Source organism: Hemitrygon akajei, chromosome 6, assembly GCF_048418815.1.
Source record: "Hemitrygon akajei chromosome 6, sHemAka1.3, whole genome shotgun sequence".
Lineage (NCBI taxonomy): Eukaryota > Metazoa > Chordata > Chondrichthyes > Myliobatiformes > Dasyatidae > Hemitrygon > Hemitrygon akajei.
In genome coordinates, this window is record NC_133129.1 from 150,729,255 (window position 1) to 150,748,642 (window position 19,388).

General features: G+C 40.4%; 1 protein-coding gene across 1 annotated transcript in view; it reads right to left on the reverse strand.

Annotated features, from left to right (window-relative positions):
• Positions 1–19,388, reverse strand: part of c6h11orf16 (chromosome 6 C11orf16 homolog) — a 30,687-nt gene that overhangs the window by 8,467 nt on the left and 2,832 nt on the right. Inside the window, exons 4-9 of the mRNA XM_073049548.1 lie at positions 17,417–17,598; positions 15,323–15,449; positions 8,569–8,800; positions 6,289–6,981; positions 2,258–2,451; positions 1,441–1,613 (exon numbers count right to left, since the gene is read on the reverse strand). Of these exons, the coding sequence (XP_072905649.1) occupies positions 1,441–1,613; positions 2,258–2,451; positions 6,289–6,981; positions 8,569–8,800; positions 15,323–15,449; positions 17,417–17,598 (1,601 nt within the window). The remainder of the gene's footprint in view (positions 1–1,440; positions 1,614–2,257; positions 2,452–6,288; positions 6,982–8,568; positions 8,801–15,322; positions 15,450–17,416; positions 17,599–19,388) is intronic.

The following is a 19,388-nucleotide window of genomic DNA, read 5'->3' on the forward strand; positions in this document are numbered from 1 at the left end:
TAACCAAAGCTGAGAGACTGCATTAATAGATTTCCAGTAGTGAAGCTCTCTCTGCAAGGACAGTAATCATGCTCCAGTCTGTCCATCTGGAGAAAAAGTGTGCCACTGCCTTGTTCTTTAAAATGACCAGATTCTGCCCAATGTGTCTCTCTCAGTGTGGTGATATTGAGGTCAAACCATCTGAGCTCCCACTGGAGAGCAGCATTACAGCCTGCTGCTGTTCCCATTATTCATGAGAATCCTGACATTTCCAGTCCTGAACTTCATACTTATGGTGCGGAAGTTAGCAGTGTGTGGTTTCCTTTAGCATGGAGTAGTCCTGGCATACCTGCTGAGGTTCTTACAGCAAAGTCCAGATCGAGTGGCAAGGACACTAACACAGCTGAAGATCACAGGTGGACCGACACACAAAGATGGACTCACCCAGATGCCACATGGCATCTTCAGGTAGGCAAGCACTTGTGGGCTCAGGCACAGACATTCTTGTCAACTGCCTCACTTCCCATTTACCATCTTCTGAGCCTGGTGATGTACCAGGCACCAGTCCTGGACCACCACATCTATAATCACACCCTGCCCATATTACCAATACACCACACCAAGTCGCCATCTTGTCCACATTCCTGAACCTCCATTCTGGCTGCACACCCACCCACCATCCAAAACATTTAGATCCAAGTACAAACCAGAATAAAGATACTGGGTTGAGGCGTGCTCACCTTCGTATATCAGACTGGGTCAGAAGAGCTGTATTCCCTCCTATAACAACCAAACCACTTCAAAATTGAATTCACAGACTGCCACAAAGGGATGAGAAAATGTTCAATTTATAACTTAGGGCTGTGACCAGTATACAGTGCCTTAAAACATTGCAACTGGAAAAAAATGCATTGAATTGGTAGAATGTACAAATCCCCACATAATCTCACAACAGATCTGCAACTGTTATTTTTCATTTTCCTCTTCAATGACACTTCAATAAGGTGGAATATCACACGTAGTAGCACTACATACAGATTGGTTCCAGGCTGGCTCTGCACTTATATTCTAGTCATTCTGTAGTCTCGTTGTGAGCTGTAGTGACATGAGCTTTGCTTAAATGGAAAGTGGTTTGTTGTTAATCAAAGTTTGGTTTCACAGTGGAAATCAATTACATCTAGCTCAACATGTCAATAACATGGAAACATGTTATACTCCTAATATTTCCCCATAATTTGTTCCAATAAGTAGCAGAAAGTAATCATATCCAATGTTAGATGTCAGCTACAATATTAGAACACAGCTTCAGCACATATTCATTCCCAAATGGTTCAGTAATCTTGGATTATCGAATGGCCTTTCTTTAAACTTAATTGTCATATATTTTCCTGTTTCTAATTGATTTCAATGTTGCAATAGCTAATGTCTTTTGTACTCCTGAACTTTGAGACACTGGTATACCTGCGATTTTCCTGGATGCTTTGATACTTGTCCTGACATTGCTGTTCTCGGTCTTTCTCCCACTGACGTCGCTGCAGTTTTTTCTTTCTTGATCTCTGTATAGCCTCCTGATGTTGACAGTCAAGTGACAACTGGTTCTCTCCCAAACGCTCTTGAATGAGTGGACCCTGCAGCTGGTCATTGAAGCCAAAGGCAAAATCATACTTTATTTAAAGAAGGTGCTTACTTTTCTGTTTCATTACTGGTGAAATTAATACTGTTTGTTCTTGTATTTAAGGTTGCGAAATGAAGAAAGAAGCTCTGAAGAGCTGAACACTGACAGTTTATTAAAGTGTTCTCTTCATAACTAGACCTTCACTCAAATATGTAACACTGATGGGATTATCACTGGCTCTGAGGATGCTTTTGGAACTAGTTTCGAATCATTGACTCTAATCCTTGGAGCATGCAAGTGTACAACAAATCAAGAATGGTCAAAGTGCGGATGATGTGGTAATTTGAAGTGTCACACTTGTCTCTCCTGAAAGCAGATTTAACATTCTTGGAGCATTAGCATGAGTCCTATCTATTGAAGCAAATTGATGTAAGGTGGCATTAGCTGAGTCTCAGCCTCAGGTGGTTAGCCAGCCTACATAAGTATTTCATGGTAAACTAGGGAAAGGTGTAGGTGAAGAAAATCAAATAAAAATATGAAGTATTGAACATTGTCCTGTAGATTAGAACTGAATGAAACAACTTGTTTGAAACTGTAAAAAATATGAGCATAAAGCAAATATATGAAATTTTGTGAATACCATCAGTCAATTTGGTAGCATACCCCAGTGGATGATGTGGTGTGAAGCTTTTGTTGTGTCAAGATGTCTTTCATTGTGACTCTGTTCAGAGGATATGCATGATCAACACTTTTAAACATTGCGCTGCAATTTGTTGGTCTAGGGTTCTGAGGCTGCATGGAAGATTTCAGCTGACCACAGTCAGAGGCACTTCTCAATGGACTTGAAGGCAAAGTTCCTGCAAAAAGAAGAGCACTGTTGGACAGTATAGTAGTAAACAGCTAATTCTGTCTTCAGCTAGAGTTTTGGAAGAATAAATCCCTCTTCAGATTAGTTTATTGTCATATACGTCAAAATGCAATGAAATTCCTTGCAGACATTTTTTAACAATTGAAAGTAAATTACATTTCAAAACATCTGAAAATATAATCCCTGATTAAATTACATTTTAAATACTTGCAATTATATTTAGAGTCTAGTAACGACTGTTATGCATTTACCAAATAAAGCAGTATTTTACACCAGTAACTTTGCATGCATGGCATTGAAAAACAGAACCAGCCTGTTTGATCTTCGGTGGTCTTGGTCGATTAACTGTGATCAGAACACCAAAGAACTCTATGCTTTTCTTCACAAAATGTCAGAGTATCTATCTGAATAAATCAGAATCAGGTTTATTGTTGCTGACACAAGTCATGAATTTGCTCTTTGTGGCAGCAGTACAGTGCAGGCATAACAATACAGTAGAACTCTCACAACCCAGAACCTCGGGACATTGTGAGACAGATCAGATTTTCCAGATTATTGGACAATATCCTTATTAATACTCCATTGAATTCTCAAACCTGTTTTTAATATGGGACTATAGTTAATTTTCCAGTGAACCCAGTGAATTTAGAAAATGGGGCCCAGTGTATTAACAAGAACACTAGCAACAGAGCCAGGGCCCTTGTGTAATTAAAAGGAACATGGAAAATGGGCCCTCATGTGTTTAACAAAAAAGTGGAGCCTGAAGTGTTTAATAGGATTGTGGGAAATGCAATGCTGGTGTGTTTAAAAGGAGCACTGGAACCAACCAACTAATTTTAGAGATTGCTGAAGCAGTGTTCTGGTGACCTGAAAGGGAACATGAGGCACAGGGCCCTGTACCCAGGCAACCACATGTCAAAGCACTGAGATTGCAAGCAACTGGGTACTGAATGAGTAGAACTTTACTGCAGGTGGGTCCACAGTCCATACATAGTTGAAGGCCATGAATTAACCAACGTTCTCTCATTGGAGGGCAGGAATGTGAGGCGCAGTGACACACACAAAATGCTGGAGGAGCACAACCTGCCAGGCAGCATCGATGGAAAAGCCCCCAAAGGTGCAGTGATTTCATTCTTTTTTAAAATCAGTAATGCACTAGTTAAGGTCTCACAATCCAAGTAAGTATGTAATTGTATCTCCGTTTATGTAAAGCTGTACAGTATATGGTAAAATGGACTTGTTTCTAATCAACTCAGGTGACTTCAGAACTAGGCATTTGGATGCAGATCAGTTTCAATCTCAATTATTTGCTACTTCACCCTGTCGTTATCTTATAAGCTCACAGGAATCAACTTGAAAGCCAATATAAAATCAGAATTTAATATCAAAATAATGGGAAAATGTTTTGTTTTAAGTAGGGACTGATCAATTGTTACCTTTGGTCTAACTCAGCTGCACTGTTACCTGTACTCATTATTAATTCTTTACATGTAGTGCCATTCAAAATAGACCAGTCAATTAACCACAATATTTGTTCTCTGGACTACACCTCTACCCACCCCATCTCCTGTAACAATGCTATTCCCATTTCTCAGTTCCTTTATCTCCACCACATCCTTGCCCAGGATACAGCTTTCCTTTCCAGGACCTCAGAGATATCCTCCTTCTTCAAAGAACGAGTTTTCCCTTCCTCTTCCATTGATGATGCCCTTGCCTGCAACTCCTCCATTTCCCAGACAACCATACTCACCCCATCTTCCCGCTGCATTAACAATGATAGAGTTCCTCTTGTTCTTACCCACCACACTCCGTGAGCCTCCACATCCACCACAACAACCTCTGCAACTTCCACCTTCTCCGAAGGGATCCTACCGCCAAACTTATCTTCGTCCCTCCCCCTTTCTGCTTTCTGCAGGGATCGTTCCCTCCATGATTCCCTTTTCCATTTGTCCCTTCCCACTAATCTCTCTCCAGGTACTTATCCCTGCAGGTGGCTGAAGTCCTACACCTGCCCATACATCTCCTCCCTTATTTCCATTCGAGGCCCCAAACACTTCATCAGGAAATCTGTCCAGTGCTCCCGATGTGGTCTCCTCTACATTGATGAGACCTGCTGGCAGGTAGGGGGTTGCTTCATCGAGCACCTCCACTCCACCCACCAAAAGTGGAAATTCCTGGTGGCTGAACATTTTAATTTCCATTCCCATTCCAACATTTGGTCCATGGCCTCCTCTTGTGCCACGATGAGGCCATCCTCAGGGTGGAGGAGCTACACCTTATATTCCATCTGGGTAGCCTCCAATCTGGTGGCATGAACATCGATTTCTCCTTCTGGTAAGAAAAAAGTTTCCATTCCCCTTCTCTCTTCTTCCATTTCCCGGTCTGGCCTCTTACTTCTTCTCACCCACCTATTTCTTCCCACTGGGTCCCCTCCTCCTTCCCTTTTCCTATGGTTCACTCTACTCTCCAATCAGATTCCTTCCTCTACAGCCCTTTACCTTCCCCACCCGCCAGGCTTCACATATCACCTTCGAGCAATCCTCTTTCCCTTTCCTCCACCTTTTTATTCTGGCATCTTCCCCCTTCCTTTCCAGTCCTGAAGAAGGGTCTCAGCCTGAAATATCAACTGTACTCTTTTCCATAGATGCTGCCTGGCCTGCTGAGTTCCTCCAGTATTTTCTATGTGTTACTTTGGATCTCCAGCATCTGCAGAATTTATCGTGTTTGCATTTGTTCCCTGAAAAACTCCTCTTCACAGTTCTCAAGGTACAACTAGGTGATTCAGAAGTAGAACATAAGTGAATCATGAGAAATGCAGGAGTTTCCTAGTGCTGAATGAATGAGTTTAATGTCATGGACTGTAAACAAAGCAATGCTGAATGCAGGCTGGAGGATAAAACATAAAATAAAGTTTTCTTTCTACAGGAAATAATATATAAATATTATATTTTTGGTCTTGTTCGGATAAGTGGAGCTTTCACCAACTACCTCACATCAAGAATGTTTTAATGATTTGTAAATTAGCTCCTTAAAAAGCAGAACAAATATACAAGAGCCACATTTAATTACAAAGGACATCACAGGTATTTTTGAGAAGAGCAGGCACATTACTGTAAGCATCAACATGCCAAGACACAATGACTGCCTTGGGATTTCTTATTGTCAGCAGCTGTGTAGTTGCATTAGGAGATTAAATAAAGGGAAATCCTGTAGCTATGCAAAATATGCGTTATCTGTTAAAAAGAGTGCATCTGCCTGTATATTATTTTATTCTATCACCACCTTCATGACACTTCTTTATGTAACAAATGAACACTGCACTATCATTTTAGTTTATTCGAGACTGAGTCTTAATGGGAACACCAACAAGCAAACTTAAAACACTGCATCACACACAAAATGTTGGAGGAACTCAGCAGGCCAGGCAGCATTTCTGAAAGAGTAAACAGTTGATGAAGGGTCTTGGCCCAAAATGTCGACTATTTACTCTTTTGCATTGATGTTGCCTGACCTGCTGAGTTCCTTCAGCATTTTGAGTGTGTTGCTTTGGATTTCCAGCATCTGCAGATTTTCTCATGTTTGTAAGACACTGCATGTTGGATAAAACAATTTTACAACGATTACGTTCAAAAATAAATGAAAGGAGTCAAAGTAAAAGCAGTTTCAACAACATAAGTACTTAATCCGTTTCCTTCACCAAGTACATCACTGATTGGAACACATCTACTGTTGTAACGTAACTGGTAATTGGTGAAAGGTCCACTTATCCGAACAAGTCCAAAAACACACATGCCCCCAGACAAATGTAAGAAGGCCTTAACTGTACCTGGGTTTTTTTGATGTGGCTCTTGGTGACTTTGGCTCCAGTACTTCCATTCAGGCCTGTGTCTTACTTGGATTTTTGTCTTCTTCAACAGAGAATCTGTATTCACTGCCCTATCTTGTAAAGTAGTTTTCCTAATAGTTGTCTCTGGGCAACTATCAGAATCTTCAGATGATGAAGAGGAAGAAAGTAAAGCCAGCAAGTTTTCATCAGAAGTTTTCTTGTTTGGAATATCTAATTCCTGAAGCTGCAAAGTAATCTTCTTGTCTAGTTCATCTTTATCAGAAGCTGTTGAGTTAGGACATTTTGCAGTTTCTGGCCACCATGCCGCAGGAGGGATCACTTCTGGGAAACAGTAACATGGATGGTGGACTGGCAAATAATGGAAGCCATGATAGAACCCATGCCAGTAACTCTTACATGGATCCAGGCCATGGAAACCCAAACACCAGGACTGGGTGCACGGTGGTTCAAAGTGGCACTGGCAGGCTGATTCGATTTGCGGCCTACGCAGACAAACATCACGGCAAGGAGCTAATTCGTCATCCGCTAGCTGCTGCCTTGATAATAATGGAGTTAACAGCTCCTGTAAAACTCTTTCATACATAGCAGGTGGAATCCACATGGCTATGTTTTTGGAAACAGTGACAGCTTTTCCATTCCAGAACTTCACAGAGATTTCATCATCTTCCATTGCTGTTTAATAGATCAAGGAGAAGAACTTTACAGTTTGAAAGCTTTATTTTAACATAAAACATTATACCACTAGAAGAACGGCAAGTTAAGCCTTTCAATCTGGTTGTCAATTTTATCAGTTAATTTAAATGTAGCTGAAAACAAAACTGAAAACATACAGGACAACATCATAGTTACAGTTACCATGGGGGTTTCCCAACTATGAAATAACTGAATTTCAAATATCAGTCCATGTACCAATGAAATCACTAAATATACATCTTCAGTGGCAAATACCTTTAATTATCATTATAGGTAAAGAAAAAAAGCAAGACACAATAGTAACCAGTGAGGTTTATTACTATAGAAGACAATTTGAATATATAATCGTTACACGACGGTCTTCCAAAGTGTATGTAATGCTGATTGCTTTAATACTTCATACAGTAACAGAAGTGGACATGCCTTAATTTTGGTGGTAGAAGCAGGGACCTGACCTCCTTGTGCTGTCAATGTTGGAACTTGAACTATCTCTATACGACTACGGGTTCCTGCTGGGTGATCTGAGTTCCTCCCACGTGCGAAAGATGTTTCAGTTTATAGACTAAAAGCACAATGCATATTCCCCTGGAGAATGGGTGAGTGGCAGAATCTGGGGAGAGGGGGTGTTAGTTGATGTGGGAAGATTAGAATGGGATTAGTGAATAATTAGTGTAAAGTGGATATTTAATGGTCAACACATGCTCTTTGGACCTAATGGCCTACTTTCATACTCTTGATGCCATCATGATTCAACTCTTACAACTAGTAAAATGAAACAAAACTGGATATTCACCATTCAGACCTTTAAATGGTGATGCTATTTTGGGGCACTTTGGTAGGTGAATGCAAGGTTAGTCCCCAATTACTTTGTACTTGCATCAGAGCTACTGCACCATAATCATGTAGTGGTATACTGCATAAGTATACAGTACGTGTGCTGAAAACTGCCCAGCAGATAATCGGCACCCAATTGCCCACTATTGAGAACATCTACCATAAACGCTAACCATGGACTTTTTACTCTCCTCCCATCTGGTAGGCGCTACAGGAGCCTCCACTCCTGCACCAGCAGGCACAGGAAGAGCTTCTTCCCCGAGGCTGTGACCCTGCTGAACGTCACATCACAGCGCTAAGCAGTACTGCACCCATATCGTACTGTCTCAGTACTTTTATATTTGTGTGCTGTAACACTTAACTTTTTATTTGCAGTTCTTTTGTAAATCACACTATTCTTTGCGTTTCTAGTTAGATGCTAACTGCATTTCATTGATTTTCTGTACTCGGCACAATAATAATAAAGTTGTATCTAATCTAAAAGAACAAAAATTATTTTTATGATATACTAATACTGAACCAAAGGGCAGCTAATGTAGAATCAAACAAAATTTTCTTTAGATCTCAGTAACACCAGCGTAGTGTAGATTTGCTATCACCATTTGCACTCTCATTCATTTTTTCCCAAATCTGTGATTCAAATGGAACAACAAAGATAAAATAAGGACAAACATATCTTTAATAAGGAAAATGGTCACATATGTCAGTAATTTTTCAAATTGGAGATCATACCTTGCAGAGGATCTCTGGTCTCAATTCCAGTTATCACTTTTCCAGGACCATATCTGTTTCCATCTGATTCCCAAGGTGCTAATACATAATCACCAGGGACCACAGAATGCCTCATTCCTTCGTTGTACTGAATAATGTCATATAATGCAGTCTCCTGCACAGAGATTTGACAGTTCCCATCCTGATCCATAGTAGATTTGTCAAACTCAATCAGGAATATTCCTTTCCTTATCTGTCAACAGGAAAATAAGCTATTTTGCAGTATTTATTTTTATGCTGAATTTTGTTTGATTACCTTCTTTATGGAAAATAATATTCAACAGTCCATGGTTTAATACATTTGTACATTATGTTATGAACTAATATGACCCCATAATGTGGTTCAGATTGCCACACAAATCCGTGTTTCTTTCACTCATGTCTTCACATCACAAGAGGTTACTCATTTGCTTTTTGTCGGTTCTGGAGTTGGGGTTTAGCACTATGCTAACTTATGTCAAAGCTGTGCCGTAAACACCAATGGCTTTAAGCCCAGTCACTTCAAGGTTTGACATATTGTCCATTCAGAAATGTTCTTCTGCACACCACTGTTGTAACACGTGGTCATTTCAATTACTGTTGCGTTCCCGTCAGCTTGAACCAGTCTGGCCATTCGCATCCAACCTCTCTCATTAACAAGGCATTTTTGCCCAGGGAAATGCCACTCACTGGTTGTTTTTATTTTATTATTTACACCATTCTCTGTAAACACTAGTGACTGTCATGCATGAAATTCCCAGGAGTTCAGCAGTTTCTGAGATACTCAAATTCAAACCACCCTGTCTGGCACCAACAATCATTCCATGGTTAAAGTCACTTAGATCATTTCTTCACCATTCTTTTGTTTGGTCTGAACAACAACTGAACCTCTTGACCATGTCTGCATGCTTTCATGCGATGAGTTGCTGCCACTTATTTGGCTGATTTGATAAATGCAATACTCAACAGATGTACAGGTGTACCTAATAAAGTGGCCACTGAGTGTATGATATGGTTAAGAAAGCCTCTCATTAGAATTTGGTCTAACCCAACCTTTCCCTCACTCAACACCCATTGAAATACTTCTAATCAGTAGTCACAGAAGCAATCAGGATCTTCTTGTGAGATGTGGGAAGGCAGGGAGATGTCCAGCATCCCTGACAACTACACCTGCAAGAAGTGCATCCAGCTACGGAGTTGGAGCTGGAACCAGATGAACTCCGGATCATTCGGGAGGCTGAGGGGTTGACAAACAAGACGTACAGGGAGGTAGTTACACCCAAGGTTCAGGACACAGCTAACTGGGTGACCGTCAGGAGGGGAAAAGGAGATAGGTAGACAGTGCAGAGTACACCTTAACAAAAGATATACTACTTTGGATATTGTGAGGGTTTGGGGGGGGATGGACTAGCAGAAGAAAATTACAGCGGTCAGTTCTCTGGGACTGAGTCTGGCTCAGAAGGGAACGGGGAGGGGAAAAAGAGGTGAGCTGTAGTGATAGGAGATTCAGTGGTTAGGGCAACAGACAGGAGGTTCTGTGGGCAAGAACGAGATTCCCATATGGTATGTTACCTCCTGGGTGCTAGGGTCAGGGACATCTCCGATCGAGTCCACATCATTCTTAAGTGGGAGGGTGAGCAGCCAGAGGTCATGGTACACGTCGGTACCAATGCCATGGCTAGGAGGCATGATGAGGTCCTGCAAAGTGAGTTCAGGGAGCTAAGTTAAGGTGCTAAGTTAAAGGACAGGAATGACAGGGTTATGATCTCAGGATTGCTACCTGTGCCATATGCTAGTGAGGCCAGAAAGAGGATCATACAGTTTAACATGTGGCTAAGAAGATTATGCAGGAGGGAGGGCTTCAGATTTTTGGATCATTGGACTCTCTTCCAGGGAAGGTGGGACCTGTACAGAGGGATGGTTTGCACCTGAACTGGAGAGGACTAGTGGGAAGGTTTGCTAATGCTGCACTAGAGTTTAAACTAGAGATGTAGTGGGATGGGAACCAGAGTGCCAGAATAGATATTGGAGCAGTTGTGCAGAAAGATTTTATTAAGCCAACATACAAAGTCAGGAATCTAAAGGTTGAGCATGCTGGGACTAATGTTGTGAGCTGTGTATATTTCAATGCAAGGTGTATTGTAGGAATGGTAGATGAGTTTAGGACATGGATTAGCATGTGGAATTATGACGTTATAGCCATCATTGAGACTAGGTTGCAGGAGGGACAGGACGGGAAGTTCACTGTTCCATGGTTCCATTGTTTTTGATGTGATAGAGTGTGAAAAAGTAAAGGGGGAGTTATGGCATTGCTCGTCAGAGGAAACGTCACCACAGTACTCAGTCAGGGCAGACTGGAGAGCTCACCTAGTGAGGCTTTATGGTTAGAATTTAGGAATAAGAAAGGTATGACCATGTTAATGGGAGTACTTTATAAACTACCCAGAAGTCCACAGGATTTAGAAGAGCAAATTTGTAGGGAGATTCCAGACTGTTGCAAGAAACATAAAGTTGTGATAGTAGGTTATATCAACTGGGACTCACATACTGTAAAAGGCCTGGATGGGAAAGAGCTTGATAAATATGTTCAGGAAAGGTTCCTAATCAGTACATAGAAGTCCCAACTAGGGAGAGTGTGATACTAGATCAGCTGTTAGGGAATGAGACAGGCCAGGTGACAAAAGTTTGTGTAGGGGAACACTTTACATCTAGTGATCATAGTGCCATTAATTTCAAGGTGATTATGGACAAGGAAAGGTCTGGTCCTTGGACAGAGATTTAAATTAGAAAAAGACTGATTTTGATGGTATCAGAAAGGATCTGGCAAGTCTGGATTGGGTCAGGTTGTTTTTTTGGCAAAGGTGTACTTGATAACTAGGAGGCCTTGAAAAGTGAAATTCTGAGAGTACAGACTTTGTAATTTCCTGTCAAAATAAAAGGCAAGGATAACTGGTTTAAGGAGCCTTGATTTCCGAGAGATATGGAGGCCTTGGTTAAGAAGTAAAAGGAGATGCAGAGCAGGTAGGTAGAAACAACTTAAGGAGTATAAGAAGTGCAAGAAAATACTTTAGAAGGAAATTAGGACAGCTAAAAGATAGCATGAGGTTGCTCTAGCAGGCAAAGTTAAGAAGAATCCTAAGGGCTTCTTCAACAGATATATTGTATTAAGTGCAAAAGGACAGGAGGGGACAAAATTAGTTCTCTGTAAGATCAGAGAGTAATCTATGTATGGAATGGAGAGAGATAGGAGAGATACTAAAAGGAATTTTTGCATCTGTTTTTACTCGGGAGATGGACACAGAGTCTATTAGAAGTGAGGCAAAGCAATGTTACGTACCCCGTAACTGGGTCACTTGCCAGCAAAGATAGAGAGGTCCGTTGAAGTCTGATGGTACTATTTTTAACAGTATTTATTGATAAAAATACACAAAAATAATATCAATGCAAACACACCGATAATATACGTCATCAATACTAAATCTAAAAGCGCGGGTATAATAATAATCAATAAGAAATAGCTCTATCGTTGTCTAGGGGATAATGTATTGTCCGATGGAAATATAAAAGTCACTTTAGTTCAGTCAAGCTGTAGGCTGCAGCCTTTTTGGTTGGAGAGAAAGACGGAGGTTTAACTTGCCCATTCCTTTTATGATGTCAATCCTTCGAGAGTCGTTGGGGGACTGATTTCCCCTTCGAGGTTAGCTAAAGCCGTGCTTCCGTGGCAAGATCCACCAATTCCGAGGCAAATGGAAAAGGACGCACGTGGGCTGGTTCCACTGGCTTTCGCTGTTACGCTGTTACAGGAGCTCTAGCATTTCTTCTGGTGCATCTGAAGGGGCTGTTCCCCAGACCCTCTTTTATCCTGACTCACAGGGTCTCAGATGTCAATCAGGTTGGGATGATGCAATCCCTCCACCAACCCCCCCCCCCCCCCCGGTTCATTGCCTGGGGGCTTCGATGCATCATACAGTATTCAATACACAATCCCGTCCCCAAGAGACAATAGCCGTTATCAATGGTTCCGCCTTTCGGAAGCCAGGACACATTCCAAACTCTTTGTGGATTCTGCATGTCTTTCTCTCATTTCCTGGGTCTCCTGACTCGAATCAATAGCGATCCTGCGATTCTCAAAAGGAGGGGGCCACGGGCGTAACAGCAAAAACGAGGTCATAGACCCTATACAGTTTACAGAGGAGGTGATGTTTGCTGTCTTGAGGCAGATTAGGGTGGATAAATCCCCAGGGCCTGACAAGGTATTCTTTGGACCCTATAGGAGGCTAGTGCAGAAATTGCAGGGATCCTAGGAGAGAAACATCCTTAGCCACTGGTGAGGCACTGGAGTATTGGAGGATAGATAATGTTGTTTCATTGTTTAAGAAAGGCTCTAAGAATAAACCAAGGAATTATAGGCCAGTGAGCCTGCCTACAGTAGTGGGAAAGTTATTGGAAGGTATTCTAAGGACTGGATATACAAGTATTTGGATGAACAAGGTCTGTCTTGGGATAATCAATATGGCTTTGTGTGTGATAGGTCATTTCTAACCAATCTTAGAGATTTTCAAGGAATTTACCAGGAAACTTGGTGAAGGCAAGGCAGTGGATGATGTCTACATGGACATTTGACAAGGTTCTGCATGGGAGGTTGGTCATGAAGGTTCAGTCACTTAGCATTCAAGATGAGGTAGTAAATTGGATTAGACATTGGCTTCAAGGGAGAAGTCAGAAAGTGGTAGTAGATGGTTGCCTGTCTGACTGAGGGCCTTTGACTAGTGGTGTGCTGCAGGGGTCAGTGTTGGGTCCATTGTTGTTTATCATCTATATCAATGATATGGATGATAATGTGATAAACTGGATCAGCAGATTTGCAGCTGACACAAAGATTGTGGGTGAGTGGACAGTGAGGAAGACTATCAATGGTAATCTACACATGGAGCAGAAAGAAATAGGAGAGATCTTAAATGGATCCTTTGCATCTGTATTTACTTGGCAGACAGGCACAGACTCTACAGAAGTGAGCCAAAGTAGCAACTACAGATTACAAAGCAGGAGGTTTTTGCTGTCTTGAGGCAAATTCCCAGGACCTGACAAGGCTTTTCCTCAGACCCTGTGGGAGGCAAGTGCAGAATTGCAGAGGCCCCAGCAGAGATATTTAAATTATTCTTAGTGACAGCTGAAGTACTGTATGATTGGAGGATAGCTAATGTTGTTCTGCTGTTTAAGAAAGGGTTTGAAAATAAACCAGAAAACTATAGACTGGTGAGCCTGACATCAGTAGTGGGAAAGTTATTGGAAAGTGTTCTTAGGGACCAGATATATGAGTATTTGGATAGACAGGGACTGAGTAGGGATCGTCAGCATGTATTTGTGTGTGATACATCATGTCTAACCACACTTAGAGGTTTTTTTTAAGAAATTACCAGGAAACTTGATGAAGACAAGACAGTGAATGTTGTCTACATAGACTTTAGCAAGGCCTTTGACAAGGTTCCCCATGGGAGGTTGGTCAAGAAGGTTCATTTGCTTGGCATTCAAGTGGAGGTTAGTGGCTTTGAGGGAGAAGCCAGAGAGTGGTAGTAGATTGTTGTGTGCAGGGATCAGTGCTGGGTCCATTGTTGTTTGCCATCTATATCAACGATCTGGATGATAATGTGATAAATTGGATCAACAAATTTGCAGATGATACTAGGATGCTATGATTGGCGATATAAGGACAGCAAGGAAGACGACCAATGCTTGCAGTGAGATCTGGACCAGCTAGAAAAATAGGCTGAAAAATGGCATGTGGAATGTAATGCAGATAGGTGTGAGATGTCGCACTTTGGGAGGACAACCAGGGTAGGTATTACACAGTGAGTGGTAAGACACCGACGAATGTGAGGCATAATTTGGAGTATTCTGTGCATTTTTATTCACCTACCTATAGGAAAAATTTAAATAAGATTGAAAGAGTACAGAGAAAATGTACAAGGATGTTGCCGGGACTTGAGGACCTGAGTTAGGACTTTATCCCTTAGAACACAGAAGATTGATGGGAGATTTGAAGGATACATAAAATTATGAAGGGTATAGATAGGGTAAATGCAACAGGCTTTTTCCACTGATGTTGTGTGGGACTACAACTAGAGGCCATAGGTTAAAGATGAAAGCTGAAATATTTAAGGGGATAACTTGAGTGGAAATTTCTTCACTCAGTGGGTGGTGGGAGTAAGGAATGAAGTGTGGATGCAGGTTCTATTTCAGCATTTAAGAGAAGTTTGTAGAGTCATTCAGGGGAGGGGTAAGGAGGGATATGTTCTGGGTGCAGATCAATGGGACTAGGCAGATTAATGGTTCAGTATGGAGCAGATGGGCCAATTGGCTTGTTTCTGTGCTGTAGTGTTCAATGAATCTCCTATGACTCTAGGATCATTTCTACCATTTGTGGCATTAATGGCAGCATATTTCAACACTATCACATCAGCTAGCCAAACAGAACTCAGCAATTCGTTTCAAAGCTGCACCATTTTCAATAGGTTGCATTTCCTCCTGTAAAAGTGATTAATGCCATGCAAATACTTCAGTGGTATCATTGTTATATTGAAAAATCAATATCGAACAGCATGTAAAGAATGATAACAAGTTTAGAACTTAACCCTTATCGGTAAATAACAATGACAAGAAATCAGCCAGAACTGTGAAAATTAGTAGATACTATTCCTACATCAATATAAATGATGAAACTAAAATTCCACTACACCTCTTGCTTGATTGTGCCCAGGTAAAAGAAGCCATCAGACTCTCGCCTTGCAAGGACAGTAGCTTCAAAAGCCACGTGACTTGATCCAAGAGGTCCCACATATGGATCAGTATATTTGCAGATACTACTGGGAAAGATAACAGTGAAAACTCTAAATTCATTTTAGTAAACAGTGCTTACTAATAATACTTTGAGGAATTGGAAAATGACAATGAATTATAGTATTTCATAACCAGCTTCATCCTCCATGCAATGACAGACAGCAATGAAGATACATTCATATATAAAGAGTGGATGAAAATTTTAAGATGTAATTTAGAGAGGATAATGCAACATACATAAGCTTCAGAATTAGCAGCAATTGTGATAGCTTAGTGAATCATTTGATTCCATGCTGACTAATAACCCTTGACCCTGTTCTCCATCTTGCAGCTCTGTATATTAAAATAAAGCAAAAGTCCCACGGAAAATAGCCATAATAAAAGACATAAGCAGAATTCAACTACTACAATGTTATGTCTAACAGTAATAAAAACATAATCAACAACGGCCATCTTAGAATCAGCTAAAGTAGCTTACACACATATTGAAAAAAAGGAATAAATCCGAGCAAATAATATTACAAACAATATTCTTTCTCTCGAAAAAGAAAAGTAAATGAGTATATATATATATATATATATATAACAGACCTAAAACTATAAGTATTGAATCAAATAAAAGAAATAAAAAGATTAATACACAACAGGTAATTTTAAGGTGTAATTTAGAGAGGATAATGCAACATACATAAGCTTCAGAATTAGCAGCAATTGTGATAGCTTAGTGAATCATTTGTCCCCATTTTTAGTAATATTGCCAAAATGTCAAAGCTGCTTAGAACTAGCAAAACCTATACAGTATAGTCTCGGCCTAATTTAAAATTTTAATGAATCTAGGAAATATTTAGTACAGCAGTAGTAAGTTACATCTGGCTAATGTGTATTTAATAAAAGGATATCTAAATACTTAACATCCAGTAAGTACTCAGGATAACAAGTTTAACAAGTTAGAGTCTGATGAATAAAACACAGCACTCAGAGTGTGAAACTTTAAATTAAAACGAATTATATTCATTGAGAGGAGGGCATCACTGACATGGCCAATACGTACTGCTTAGTTGTTCGTGAGAAATGTCGTGCTGAACTCACATTTTGTAAAACCGCCAAAGTGCAACTCAGTGAAAAGATAAGTTGCCAATGAACTTGAATATACAATAACATTTAAAAAAGGAGCACAGACTCCTTTGACCTGGAGCTTCTTAAGTAAAATCTTCCCTTTGGAATATATTGAGTCCCTGCAAGTATCATTGACAAGATTAGCTACATAAATACTGTGGCTACAACAGCAGGTCAGAAGCTGGCTATCCTGTGGTATTGTGGCTCATCTCCTGACTCAACTACCGTATGTATGTCTTTGTTATTTCAAAGCTGGACAACAAGGAGTATGAATGGAGTGCTCTTTATGTGCCTGCATTTGTATATCAAAGTGAGATGATTGGACTCCTTTTAATGAATGCTACTTCCCACTTCTCAGGCCATGCCCAATTGTTGTCCTGTCATTACTGCCGGCATTTTGTGAGCAATTTTCCTGGAAATATGGAGGCAGGAGCAAAGGCACAATCTAAACAAAGAGATGGATGAAAAACATAAGGTGTAATTTGAAGAGGAAATAGCTTAATGATTTGCTGAAAGGAATTGAACATTGTGCAATCATCCTCAATTTGTCCTTAATGCTGTATTGTTAATTGAACCATTCTATTAAATATCCAATTAATCACTTCAATAATGTAATAGTCCACTAAAAACAATCAGTTATTATCATTATTAGGGTGAATTAATTTTCTTCATCATTTATTGCAATAGAGGGATATTTTAATAATATTGTCTCAAAATAAGTAATTAAACAAATTGTGCTCTAGATCCTAATGCACCATGTAACATTACAAAATATGGAGTGATGTAGAATTAAGTTTGTTAAGTTTTACAATTATTATCAATGTTTTAGGATAATGAATACATATATTTTAATCAAACATGCAGAGAAAAAGCTCACCTAGTATAATCTCTCAGACTATACATGTTCACTGGATGCAAATGGAAAACCTCTGTGTCAGAACACCCTGCCCGGGAGTCAATAAATGGACTTTTATCCAGCGGAGTTGTGACACTGCAGTATTTCACATCTGAGTACAGAGGCCCAGAGATTGAGTGGTCTGCAGGATAAATAGGAATCACCTGTGCAACAGTAAATATATCTTTAGACTCTCTGACAAAGTAGACATTTTCCTCACAATATTTAGAGTCAGAGTCAAACAGCATGGGAAGAGGTCCCTCAGCCTAACTCATCTGAGCCAACTGTTCAATGAGCTAGTCCCATTTGCCTGTATTTGACCCACAGCCCTCTAAACACCTCCTATCCACGTAGTACTTTCCTGGTTGGTTTTAAATTTTGCTAATGTGACCAGTTCAACCACAATTTCTAGCAGCTCATTCCAAACCCTCTGTGTGAAGGCTTCTGCAATGTCACTTTTACTTTGGAGGAAAGATTCCAGCTGAAAATTATCAACTGATAATGAACTGTTGAGTTCAAACTTTAGTCCAATTCTTCAGCTCTTCCCCTATCTTTTCGGTTTGTCCTCCCTCAAGTATCTGTCTAGTTTCTTTTTAAAAGCCACCCCTGGTATTCCAATCTAGATCATGTCACCTGCAAAGTATGAAAGTACAAAGTAAATTTACTACCAAAGTACACATATGTCACCAGATACAACCCTGAGATGCATTTTCTTCTGGGAATTCACAGAAACAGAAAAAACAGAATAGAATCAATGAAAGACTGCACCCAACAGAACAGGCAGACAATGAGCAAAAGACAACAAACTGTGAAACTGTGCAAATACACAAGTAAAATCAATCAATCAATAAATAAATAAGCAATAAGTATTGAAAGCATGAGATGAAAAATCCTTGAAAGTGTATCTATAGCTTGAGGGAACAGTTCAGTGATGGGGCAACTGAAGTTGAGTGAAGTTATCCCCACTGGTTCAAGAGCCTTATGGTTGAGGGGTAATAACTGCTCCTAAAGCTGGTGGTGCAGGTCCTGAGGGTCCTGTACCTTCTTCCTGATGGCAGCAGTGAGAAGAGAGCATGGCCGGGATGGTGGGGCGGTGGTGGGGGGGGGGGGGTCCTTAATGATGGCAGTGCTTTCCTGGGAAAATGCTCCATGTAGATGAGTTCAATGGTGGGGAGGGCTTTACCCCTGATCGACTGGGCCACATCCACACTTCTTGTAGGCTTTTCCATTCAAGGGCATTGGTGCTTCCTCACCCAGCCATAATGCAATCAGTCAATATACTCTCCATTACACATGTATAGAAGCTTGTCAAAGTTTTAGATGACAAGTCAAATTTTTGTAAACATCTAAGAAAGTAGAGGTATTGCTGTTTTCCCTCATGTAATTCTTATTATGTCTTCCGATTCTTATCCCTCTGCCAATGTGAACAATTTCACTATTTTCACTTAAACTTATTTCAAAGTGTTCTTGATGAGTCATAATGCTTTAATAATGTTGCTGTAAAGACTGTAAAACATGACATATATGTAATTGGTGTAAAGTCACAAGGAAAATATAACAGACAATTATGTCAAACATAATGCCAATTGCAAATGTATTGAAATAGAATTAAGTTTAAAACTTGTTGAGTTTGGACTGTGCTTCTGTGGTGAACGTTGGAAACAGACGGATGTCCTTCACATACATGAGTAAAAATCTTTATGTTATGTGTCCATCTAAATGTGCAATATGCAATTTATAGTCATTTATAACAAATGGTATGTACACCAGGACAGACAATATAACATAGAAATACAATTGTATCAGCATGAATTAGTCAGTCTAATGGCCTGGTGGAAGAAGCTGTCCCTGAGCCTGTTGGTCCTGGTTTTTATGCTGTGATACTGTTTCCCGGATGGTAGCAGCTGGAACAGTTTGTAGTTGGGGTGACTCGGATCCCCAGTGATCCTTTGGG